Source organism: Mytilus galloprovincialis, chromosome 3 (assembly GCF_965363235.1).
Source record: "Mytilus galloprovincialis chromosome 3, xbMytGall1.hap1.1, whole genome shotgun sequence".
NCBI classification, from domain to species: Eukaryota; Metazoa; Mollusca; class Bivalvia; order Mytilida; family Mytilidae; genus Mytilus; species Mytilus galloprovincialis.
The window spans coordinates 37,560,477-37,573,412 of record NC_134840.1 but is presented as its reverse complement, the minus strand read 5'-3'; the positions used below and the strand labels follow the sequence as shown (position 1 = coordinate 37,573,412).

Here is a 12,936-nt window from a genome sequence, read left to right as displayed (position 1 = left end):
ACATGTACAAAATTTTTGTACATGTTATAACCTGTACAAAATTGCAACTTGTACACGACATATATACAACTCGTCTAAACATCAACCCAACAATGTTAGATCTGTAAATTTGCGTTCGCAAATTTTTGGTTCTTCCCTCGCCGGGATTCGAACCCATGCTACTGTGATATCGTGACACCAAATCGCCTGCACTGCAGCCGTCCCGCTAGACCACACGACCACCTGAGCTCTCAAATTTAAAGAGCTTTCGCTGGCCGTGTGTTACCTTTCCTCGTCAGTTTTAATCTAGCGGCGTACTACAGTACATGATATATAAGGCATGAAGATGTTATTGTTACAGATCAGCTAAATTATCTATAATAAAGGATCCTACAAATTAATGTAATATACAGTCACAGAAAATAATTATATTTATAAGTACGTCTGAGTCAGTGACAATTCTACAACAGATGTATCCATCGGATCGCCATCAATGATGGTGATACATGGCTGTGTACATAATGTATATGTCGTGTACAAGTTGCAATTTTGTACAGGTTATAACATGTACAAAAATATTGTACATGTTATAACCTGTACAATGCTAAAATACAAGTTATAACATGTACAAAAGTACTTCGTACATGTTATAACATGTACAAAATATTGCTTAAAAGTGGTTTTAACCTGTACAAAATTTGAAAATTATAATAAAGCAGAATATACAATCAAGGTTGAAATTTATTATATAATAAAGAACAATAATCAAAAGCAAAAGAAAAAAAAACTGACAAATGGCTACTGAATTTTCACCCTGAAAAATGTAAATACATGAAAATATGTCAGAAATCAAATAACACTGACCACTCTACAATCACAGTCTACTAAATCTTACAATAGCAAAGGTTTAAGAGCGAAAAGTGAACTTGAGTACTGAGACATTCATACCATTGTATAAAACCATGGTCAGAACTCATTTTGACTATGCTAGTTCAGTTTATGGTCTCCATACAAGAAAAACGATATTGATAAAATAAAAAGAGTCAAAAGAAGGGTAACAAAACACCTACCAGGTCTCAAAGACTCAGAGAGACTTTAAAAACTAGGCTTACCTACACTATCATATAGGAGAATACAAGGGGATATGATTGAAACCTTCAAAACAATGTGTATGATACGTGTACCATGATCTATAATGCTGTTAGGCGAGTTATAGAATGAAATTCAAAACAGTGTGGCTGTGGCCATTGATTGACACATTAAATTCATCCATTGACTGGGACAATTTACGTGAACGTTTGTCTGTAACGACCACTGTTCACGACGTACCTACGATAGACATTTAAACTGTGGGGTCACCAAAGGTTTCTTAAGGCCTTTAATTATAAAATAATTCGAAAAATTAATCAGGAATAACCTTTATGTTTTGATTTATATAATTGATATACATCAAAACATCGTGTTATTTCTGATTAATTTTTCGGATTACTTTATTAAGGTGTTGAGAACCTTTGGTGACCCCATAGTTTAAGTGTCTTTAAAAAGTACATAGTGAGCAGTGGTAGTTACATACAAACGTTCACCATAAATTGTCCCAGTCAATGGATGAATTTAATGTGTCAATCAATGGCCACAGCCACACTGTTTTGAATTTCATTCTATTTATATTTGATTTATAATTAAAATATTTAAACTTGTTAGTTTTATTATATATGTAAATGCGGTCCTTTCTAAGAAATAATGTTATAAATCTTGAAAAGGACGTCATCAACATATAACAAAACTATCTTGATCATACAGATGGAAAACAAGTTGCTGTACTGTAAATATGTGAACAGTAGCACGGTGGGACGGAGGATGATTGACCTCGAAATTTTCTGGTACTAAGTGCACCGTTTTGGAGTATAACACAAAATTTTGTAGTAATTTGCTATTTGTTGGTTTAAAAAAGTAAAGATTTATATATCTTTAAATCGTTTCAGAAGCAATTCGTTTCAGTACCCAATTCCCGGTGGCGATGATACACAGTGGTCAAGCTCAAACTTGCTTCATTAGCCATGTTAACATCACTTAAATTAATTCAAGTACCATTATTTTTGTTTCTAACCCAATGGTTTGTTCATTCTTGTCAGCTAAATCACGACCATTCAATTCAACATCAGTTTCAGTATTTGTGCCAGTAATAAGATCAGTCTCATCCCTTTTGCACATTTACGCAAATAAAATATGTTTAAACTAATAAGATCAGTCTTTAACATTGTTTTGTCAGTTTCAGTGTCGGTATAAAGTCCTCAGACTGTCTCGGTAAAAGGGTCTTCACTATCTGTATTATTGAATACAGAACTGGCTTCAAACATAGCTTCTAAGTCTTTTTCTGTATGAATACCAGGTCACAGAATACCGCATAATGCCGGTTTATTAACTAAATGTGTATTTCAAAAGCCTTTTAAAAGCATTAAGTAATTAATCAAAACTATTTAACTGGTCATTAACTGTATCAAAAAGGTATCAAACTAACATAAATGGACAATAACAAAAACATGATGAAAATATTAGTAAGGTTGATGTAATAATAGAAACATATTTTTTATTTTCAATTTTTGTACAAGTTAAAACCACTTTTAAGCAATATTTTGTACATGTTATAACATGTATGAGGTACTTTTGTACATGTTATAACTTGTATTTTTGCATTGTACAAATTATAACATGTACAAAATTTTTGTACATGTTATAACCTGTACAAAATTGCAACTTGTACACGACATATATACAACTCGTCTAAACATCAACCCAACAATGTTAGATCTGTAAATTTGCGTTCGCAAATTTTTGGTTCTTCCCTCGCCGGGATTCGAACCCATGCTACTGTGATATCGTGACACCAAATCGCCTGCACTGCAGCCGTCCCGCTAGACCACACGACCACCTGGGCTCTCAAATTTAAAGAGCTTTCGCTGGCCGTGTGTTACCTTTCCTCGTCAGTTTTAATCTAGCGGCGTACTACAGTACATGATATATAAGGCATGAAGATGTTATTGTTACAGATCAGCTAAATTATCTATAATAAAGGATCCTACAAATTAATGTAATATACAGTCACAGAAAATAATTATATTTATAAGTACGTCTGAGTCAGTGACAACTCTACAACAGATGTATCCATCGAATCGCCATCAATGATGGTGATACATGGCTGTGTACATAATGTATATACAACTCGTCTAAACATCAACCCAACAATGTTAGATCTGTAAATTTGCGTTCGCAAATTTTTGGTTCTTCCCTCGCCGGGATTCGAACCCATGCTACTGTGATATCGTGACACCAAATCGCCTGCACTGCAGCCGTCCCGCTAGACTACACGACCACCTGAGCTCTCAAATTTAAAGAGCTTTCGCTGGCCGTGTGTTACCTTTCCTCGTCAGTTTTAATCTAGCGGCGTACTACAGTACATGATATTCAAGGCATGAAGATGTTATTGTTACAGATCAGCTAAATTATCTATAATAAAGGATCCTACAAATTAATGTAATATACAGTCACAGAAAATAATTATATTTATAAGTACGTCTGAGTCAGTGACAACTCTACAACAGATGTATTCATCGGATCGCCATCAATGATGGTGATACATGGCTGTGTACATAATGTATATACAACTCGTCTAAACATCAACCCAACAATGTTAGATCTGTATATATATTACATATATGGACGAAGTATAACATTTTCATCAAAAATTATATAGTGATAATGGAAATAAAATTTCAAGCACATTGATACATAATAATTCACTATTTAATTAATTAATGACTTTATCCCAGGGGTTCCAGTACATGTTATAATCTCTCACTCATATTTTTTTAGGAATTATGTTTTTCTAAAATTAAATTTTCTTTGATATAGTTTTTAAGTCCCTCTATATGAGGTTTTTCCTCTTGCATCTTAGATCTGTATATGAAATACTTTACTAGTAAAATGACTTTATTTTTTATAAAATTTAGTTTATAGTTATCATAAAGACCAAACATGACTATGTCCACATTTACATAACTAATTAAAGTTAACAGACTTATCTTCTTTTTATATTAATTGTTTTACATTGTCATTTCGGGGCCTTTTATAGCTGACTATGCGGTATGGGCTTTGCTTATTGTTGAAGGCCGTACGGTGATCTATAGTTGTTAATTTCTGTGTCATTTTGGTCTCTTGTGGAGATTTGTCTCATTTGTAATCATACCACATCTTCTTTTTTATATAGACAACTATATCAAAGTACAAGAAAAACTATACAAAAAAGTGCTCTAGCATCATCTTCAAAAATACAAGACACAATAATTTAACAATGACAGTATAATAACAACTATCAATTAAGACTTTGATTAAAAAAGACAATTTTTGCTATTACTTTATTAAAAGATAAAAATGTAGTCATGTTTCTCGGCTAATTACATTAAACAGTTCAAATGTATCTCAAATGAAGGATTCTATTATTTTGAACTATGAAACATAACCCTAGAATTAACCTCATTGCATTACAACACACGTCATGCACACATTAAACCGTATTGGGGCAGAATAATATTCGTACTTTTATGGATTGTTTTCTAGATATGTCACTGTTTTTCAGATGGATTATTAAAAGAAGATGTTTTGATGTTGAATTTTATACCAGATTTGAAGAATCATTGTGGAATTGTGAAAAGGGAATTTATATTTGTTATGGACAGATCAGGTAATACTTTTGCAACCAATTTGATGTCGTATAATGTTATAACATTGTCAGTGCTGTTGTCATCGTTTTCATCGTTAGACTTTATAAGTGTTTGAATGTCTATGAAAATTTACTACAAGATTCAATAACACAAAAGGACTTTGGGATTGTTTTTATGAGGTTATTGTCCTAACTGTTTAGGAATTTGGTGCGAGAACTATGATTTTCATGTTTCAACAGCAAGCATTTTTCTTGTTTCAGTGACAATAACTTGTCTATAAGTATAGAGATCTCTATTGTTTTATTCCACAAGATAACCTTCCCCAAAAGGACGGTTTTGGGATTGATTTTTGAAGTTTTATCCCATAACATTGAGAAATTAGAGGCAAAAATACTTGGATTTGCAACTCTAACTTGAGTATTAGTCTATTGATCTGTATGATATTGTACCACATGGTTCCATACCATGAACGGAAGGTTGGGATTGATTTTAGGGGTAGTGGTCCCAACCATGTAGGAAAAGAATGCCACAAAGCAGTACTTTACAAATACTTTCTATATATTGTCTATTGACATAATTCAATGTTGTTTAATTCAAAGCCTTGAGTACTTTGGATTCTTATTATGCTGAATCTTACCATGTATTCAGATTTGGGATTTGGTCTACATTTTTAAAATGTTCAACATTGAAGTTCAAAGGGTGCAAAATTAAAACATTGCTGATATTATTATAATTATTACATTTACATATACAGGTAGTATGAAGGGAGATAGAATGGAGAAATCTAAAGCAGCATTACTCCTTTTCTTGAAGAGTTTACCTGTTGGGTGTCTTTTCAATATTGTGTCCTTTGGGAGTGATTACAGTTTTTTATTTGACAGGTAGGTATTGAAACTACCTGTAATATATGATGACAATGATCCATGAACATTTCATATGAATCTAAAGATTGAGTAATGCTTTCCCCTACTAAATACTAGTGGTAAACTCGTGTTTTCATGAACTGTATGCTTGTCCTGTTCCTCCAAAAATATCTGTTGACCAAACTAACAATGCTGTAGAAAAAACAACCAAATAGACAACAAACAGACACTCTACAAAGCAAAACATAGTAAACTTGGTAAAAACCAAGAAGAACCCTGCCATTAAACAGGGGTGATATCAAGTGCGCAGAAAAGGTAAGCAGATTCTGTGTCACATATAAGAGCCATCATGGAATCGTCATGTTTTGGTTTTTTTTTATTAAAGTGCAAATTCAGTGATGTCACATATTGAATTTATAAGAAATGTTTATTCAAATTTAAAAAGTTTTTTTTTGTTTGCATTAAATCTGTTTCACAGGTTAGTTTAACATATTTTATTGTTCAAAATGACAAATGGTTTATACCAGCAATAAATGATCAGTTGTAAAATATGTGCACATTCAAAATTTCTGGGGTAGTTTATCAAATAATGCATTATTGAAATGAAAAATAATAGGGATTCATTATTATTCATTGGATACATTGGATTTCGATACAGGTGAACAACGAATTCAAATGTTCAACCAATATTTAAATAGACTTGAGGGTTGAGATCTCAGAAACATGTTTAACCCCGCCGCATTTTTGCGCCTGTTCCAAGTCAGGAGCCTCTGGCCTTTGTTAGTCTTGTATTATTTTAATTTTAGTTTCTTGTGTACAATTTGGAAATAGTATGGCGTTCATTATCACTGAACTAGTATATATTTGTTTAGGGGCCAGCTGAAGGACGCCTCTGGGTGCGGGAATTTCTCGCTACATTGAAGACCTGTTGGTGACCTTCTGCTGTTGTTTTTTTCTATGGTCGGGTTGTTGTCTCTTTGGCACATTCCCCATTTTCATTCTCAATTTTATTTGCATACAGAGACTGACAAAACCATGAAATCAAATATCCATGAAAATGCAAGTTTTCAACAATCCACGAGAATAAATGAATCCACAGTAATATGGAAAATAATTATTTTAAATGCTCTCTTTCTTACTTTTTTAAGGGGATAAATGGGATAACACCAGCAGTATATATGTCATAAGTTGGAACGGCCGCATGATTTGAATAATTGATAGTCTGCTTTTAGAAATATAAATTAAATAGAAAATCATCATTGGAAGCTTTTTAAAATCTACATTTCTTATTATAGTATAATGAGAATTTTTTTTCGCTATACTTAAAAACAAATTTGAAAATCAGCATGTATCTAATCCATGAAAATTGTTTTAATAGCTGAGTCACCAAAATGTTCATTATATGTTTTTCAGAAGTCAGCATTATAATGAGGAAAGTCTTGCTGCTGCAAAACATCATCAAAATGAAATGATGGCCAACATGGGTGGAACAGATATTCTATCTCCATTATCAGCAATCTATAGCATGGAGAATAATAAAGACTATCCAAGACAGGTTAATACTTAAGATAGAATAAGATTTTGAAAAGTATGAAATGCCTATACTTTCGCTGGAGTTCTTTTTGATTGCTATTTATTGCTATACCATGAATACAATTCTTCCAATCATATATATGTTATCAAGACAAAAATTTATACATTACTCAAATTGAAATTAATTGATGGATTTACATTCTAGCCGCCCCTCTAAAATTGTCCTACCAGAATAATTTACGATTTCCCGATGTAGTTCATTTCTTTTTCCTTTCACCAAACAGATAACTTCATTTTATTCAAAACATCCTGTTTCAAAATTCAGTTTCTGTCTGGCCTATCACAAAAGTAGCAAGGTACTTTGTATGCAGATACATTATGTTGCAAGGTTTTAGTCTGTAAGACCATATATTGATAACAAAAATTCGACCAACTTATAGATAATATGAACCAAAACTGTCCTTTTTGGTTGGAAAACATTTTACATCCTCCATCCGCAGTCAGCAAATAAAGTCATTAAACAACTTCTCTTGGGTAATGCATGTTTATAAACACTTATTGTTAAATAGTTACTCAACTTATATTTGCACCATGCAGAAGTATATTAGAACATCAAACCTAGTATTAACAACACAGTTTGAGTTTTTATTTAACCCTATGCTCATAATACTTGTGTTTCTTATCAATGTATATGCATCATATTACGGGCATTATAGATTATGGATTAGAAAGCAAAAGAAATACATGTATTTAAAAATACTTGCAGTCCTAAAAAAAGCATTTCTCCCAATTTTTGCTTTTTATTGAAAAAAAGGTTTCTAAGGCAATTAGAACAGTGGTTACCTGTAAGAAATATTTATTTTAGAATTTGAAAAAGGTATTCAGTATTTTCAAATATACAAGATTAATACCCTTGCTTATGACAAACACATTAGGAAAGGGGTTTGGAGGGAACAAAGATTAAAAAAATAAAATCCTCCCACCCTTCCCATTTTTCCATCAAACTGGACGAAAATCTAATAATATGGTTAGTTGGCATTAGCTCTATTGTGGAATTGATACAATTTCTCCAAGATCTAATAATTTTTCGATTTCAAAGTAATTTTTTTTCTCTTTCAGATTTTCCTGTTGACAGATGGTGGAGTTGGTAATACTGAAGCTGTTGTAAATTTAGTTGGACAAAATTCTCATAATTCAAGGTGGGGTAATGTCAAAACAAGTTAATAAAACATTTAATATAAAGTGGTTTGCTTCATATTGCTCCATATTTTATGATAAATTATGATTTCAAAAAACAAAGTCTGTTAACTTGTTAATCCTGTTAACTTTTTAGAATATTTGTTTGAATAATTTCATTAAATAAATATAATAGAGTTTTTATGGCATTATTTTCTCTTGCCACTATTAAAGCTGGGCAGGGAAATAGAAATACTGATGACTTCGTAAAAGAGGGACGAAAGATACCAAAGGGACAGTCAAACTCATAAATCTAAAACAAACTGACAACGACATGGCTAATAATAAAAAAGACAAACAGAAAAACAATAGTAAACATGACACAACATAGAAAACTAAAGAATAAACAACACGAACCCCACCAAAAACTAGGGGTGATCTCAGGTGCTCCGGAACTTTGTAAAAACATTTTATATTTTTTACCATATACATGCCAAAGGTTTACTGCAGCCATACTTCAGATAACTTTCAGTATGGTTTTAGTGAACATTATTCATGCGTTTAGGGGCATTGTCACTTCTGGTCAAACGTTGAGCGAGTGGTTGGAAAACTATGACACTTTATTGCATGAATTATTTGGCAAATTAAATTCTCATACAATGCCGATCACTAAGAAGCTTGATGAATGTTATTATTGCAGGGATACTGGCAATCCCCTAATAAATGACAATAACTTTTGTGTTAGTGTATGGATCTTTCTGAAATTGTACCACAAGGTTCGATTCCAAAAAAGAAAGATTGGGATTGATTTTTGTCGAGCCTGCGACTTTTGTCGCAGAAAGCTCGACATAGGGATAGTGATCAGACGGCGGCGGCGTTAGCTAAGTTCATATTTTAAAAGGTGGAAGACCTGGATGCTTCATACTTTGTATATAGATGCCTCATGTTACGAAGTTTCCGTCAGTCACATGTCCAATGTCCTTGACCTCATTTTCATGGTTCAGTAACTACTTGAAAAAAAATGAAATTTTTGTAATGTTAAATTCTCTCTTATTATAAGTAATAGGATAACTATATTTGGTATGTGCGTACCTTGCAAGGTCCTCATGCCTGTCAGACAGTTTTCATTTGACCACGACCTCATTTCATGGATCAGTGAACAAGGTTTAGTTTTGGTGGTCAAATCCATATCTTGGATACTATAAGCAATAGGTCTAGTATATTCGGTGTATAGAAGGACTGTAAGTTGTACATGTCGAACTGGCAGGTGTCACCTGACCTTGACCCCATTTTCATGGTTCAGTGGTTATAGTTAAGTTTTTGAGTTTTGGTCTTTTTTTCTAATACTATATGCAATAGGTTAACTATATTTGGTGTATGGAAATATTTTATGATATATATATTAGATATCATTATAGTATCTTATAATATCTTATATCTGATACTATTAATTATGATTTAACCTAATCGTACATAATTTCCAAAGCATCAGGAAATACAGGTGAGCGACTCAGGCTCTGGTGAGACTCTAGTTAATGGAAATACTAATGTTATATTAAAAAAAATCAGGAACAAGATATTGTACTTGTATTAATAGATGAGTTTATTCAATTTATTACAGAGTATTTACATTTGGAGTTGGTCATGGAGCTTCTACAAGTCTAATCAAAAATGTAGCTAAAGCTGGTGCTGGAAGAGCAACATTTATCAAAGATGAAAAAGACAACATGAAAGCCAAGGTTTGAATGTCTTCAAACTTATCATTAGTCAGTACTGAAACAAGGATCAGATAAAGTAAAGTTTTTTTATAATTATTTCCTTTTAATTCAATGAGGTCACTTATAAAAACTAGAGGCTCTAAAGAGCCTGTGTGGCTCACTTTGGCCTATGTACATATCAAACAAAGATTAATTCATGACAAAATTGTGTTTTTGGTGATGGTGATGTGTTTGTAGATCTCACTTTATTGAACATTCTTGCTGCTTAAAATTATCTCTTTCTATAATGAACCCAGTAGCTACAGTACAAAATTTACAACAATTTACAAAATTTATGAAAATTGTCAAAAATTGACTTTAAACGGCAATAACTCCTTCAGGAGTCAATTGACCATTTTGGTCATGTTGACTTATTTGTAGGTCTTACTTTGATGTTCATTATTGCAGTTTATCTTTATCTATAATAATGTTAAGTATAATAACCAAAAATTGCAAAATTTTCTTAAAATTACCAATTCAGGGGGAGCAACCCAACAATTAGTTGTCTGATTGGTCTGAAAATTTCAGGCCTGATAGATGTTGACCTAATGAACAATTTTATTTTGTCAGATTTGCTCTACATGCTTTGGATTTAGAGAAATGAGCTAAAGACTGCATTTTGCCCTATGTGCTATTTTTAGCCATGTCCGCCATCTTGGTTTGCGGGCAGGGTCGTCGGACACATTTCTTAAACTAGATACCCTTATGATGATTGTGATCAAGTTTGGTTAAATTTGGCATAGTTGATTTAGAGGAGAAGATTTTTGTAAAAGATTACAAAATTTACGAAAAGTTGATAAAAATTTACTATACAGGGCAATAACTCCTTAACCCTTTCCTCCATAATGACGCCTTTGACACCTTCCCCTTTACTCCATAATGATGCTTTTTGACGCCTGTATAGTGCCTCAGTTGAAAAGTTCTCCTACAAAAAAATCGGTATTAGACATTTTACATACTTGAATCGCATAGAACTTTTTCAACATTAAAAAAATCTGAAAGGAGTAAAATTGTTAATCAGGTCAAAATTTATCTGACCTGAAATTTTTATACAAATTTGACAACCCGTTGTTGGGTTGCTGACCTGAATTGGTTGTTTTAAGAACATTTTGCCGTTTTTGTTTATTATCTTGAATATTATTGTAGATAGAGATAAACTGTAAACAGCAATAATGTTCACCAAAGTAAAATCGACATATAAGTTGCCATGACCAAAATTGTTAGTCGACTCCTTTGTGAAATTTTAATAATAGATGCTGAATTCACTAGAAATTTTACTAAGAAGTCATATTTTACCATAAGTTACGATGATCTGAATTGTAAATCGATTAATGTCGTCTACGGATTAGAGTGCAACCTTTGCGGATTGGTATACGTCGGTGAAATGAAAGGAAGGCTAAACAAACGTATATATGGTCATAGATCAGACATTAAACTCAATGCTAACGACATTCTTTACCAGCATTTCAATCATTCCAAGCCTCTCCGTAGACAAAAAGAGGACTACTGGACTAGATAATTGGGAACTGCGACACCATATGGTTGCAATGACAAAATTGATGGTATAGGTATTCTATCTAGTCCTTCGTGTAGCTCGGTGAATGTGATGAATATTTTCAACTCTACTCGTCGACGTAGACGCAGTCATGGTCATCGTAATTATGATTCACCTACTTTGCATGATGTCTCTATTAAGGTAGCACAATACAAAGATTTGTTCACTCCCAATCAGACAACTGTAAACTGATGTAATTCATTTCATCCTTCTTTATATCTTATAAATGAGGTACCAAAAGAAAGAAGAAAGATTAATCTTTCAAATTGTGATAATTTCATTATGACATAATTATTACATAATTAATTATTATGTAATTAGTCGCTATATTGTGATGTCCACACTTGAATGAATTTAGCGTCTATGTTCTTCATAGCATCCCAAAATATTTTATAGATTCTTGTACTTCACAGCTTGACCTCCAAAACTGTGTCTCAGATTTCCAAAAACATCAATAGAACAATTTTTATACCCAATTGAATTTATAGGTCTCTAAATGAATTGATGTTGCAAACTTCATTGAAGATATATGAGAGAATGAAATTCAATAGGAAAAATCTGAGACACAGTTTTGGAGGTCAAACTGTGTTGTGCAAGAATCTATAAAAAATTTTAGGATGCTATGAAGAATAAAGAAGCTAAATTCATTCAAGTATTGACATCACAGAATGGCAACTAATTACATAACAATTAATTATGTAATAATTATGTCATAATGAAATTATCACAATTCGAAAGAACAATCATTCTTCTTTCGTTTGGTACCTCATTTATAAGATTTAAAGAAAGATGAGTGGAATTACATCAGTTTAAAGATGTCTGATTTTGGATGAAAAATCTTTGTATTGTGCTACCTTAATGACTTGCTGCCATTTATGCAAAAGCCGTTAGGTATTCATCACATTCGCACGAAACTTTATTCATTACCCTTTCAAAACGTCATTCTCTGTTCAATTTATGTTAAGAAACCAATGTTACAAACCCTCATTCAAACCAATATAAACTTACAGTTATAATTTCGGATATTGCAAGTCACAGACTTTTCAAGCCAGTCCGCACTGGAAAAGATGAAAAAGAGAAAAGATCTTTCCTTAATCTTTCTTTTGCCAACAAAGGTCTCGATGGCGTCAATTTAGGCAATATCCTTCATCATAAATTAGTTCAATCGAAAAAACCTCCTTATTTCAAAGACCAGTCTGTACCAATCATTTCTTATACCTATACTAAACCTATTGCAACTAAAAAAAATTTTAATTACAAACACGTTTTGCAGGATCTCAGTATTGACAACTTCTAACTAAACCTCCTGATTGCACTTGTGATAGTTCCCAATTCACATATAATCCGGCTGGCCA

The 12,936-nt window shown here is 32.5% G+C and overlaps 1 protein-coding gene across 1 annotated transcript in view; it reads left to right on the top strand.

Annotated features, from left to right (window-relative positions):
• The window catches only part of LOC143066252 (von Willebrand factor A domain-containing protein 5A-like), a 39,817-nt gene that overhangs the window by 11,206 nt on the left and 15,675 nt on the right, over positions 1 to 12,936 (top strand). Inside the window, exons 6-10 of the mRNA XM_076239243.1 lie at positions 4,613 to 4,717; positions 5,452 to 5,578; positions 6,974 to 7,115; positions 8,213 to 8,292; positions 9,891 to 10,008. Of these exons, the coding sequence (XP_076095358.1) occupies positions 4,613 to 4,717; positions 5,452 to 5,578; positions 6,974 to 7,115; positions 8,213 to 8,292; positions 9,891 to 10,008 (572 nt within the window). The remainder of the gene's footprint in view (positions 1 to 4,612; positions 4,718 to 5,451; positions 5,579 to 6,973; positions 7,116 to 8,212; positions 8,293 to 9,890; positions 10,009 to 12,936) is intronic.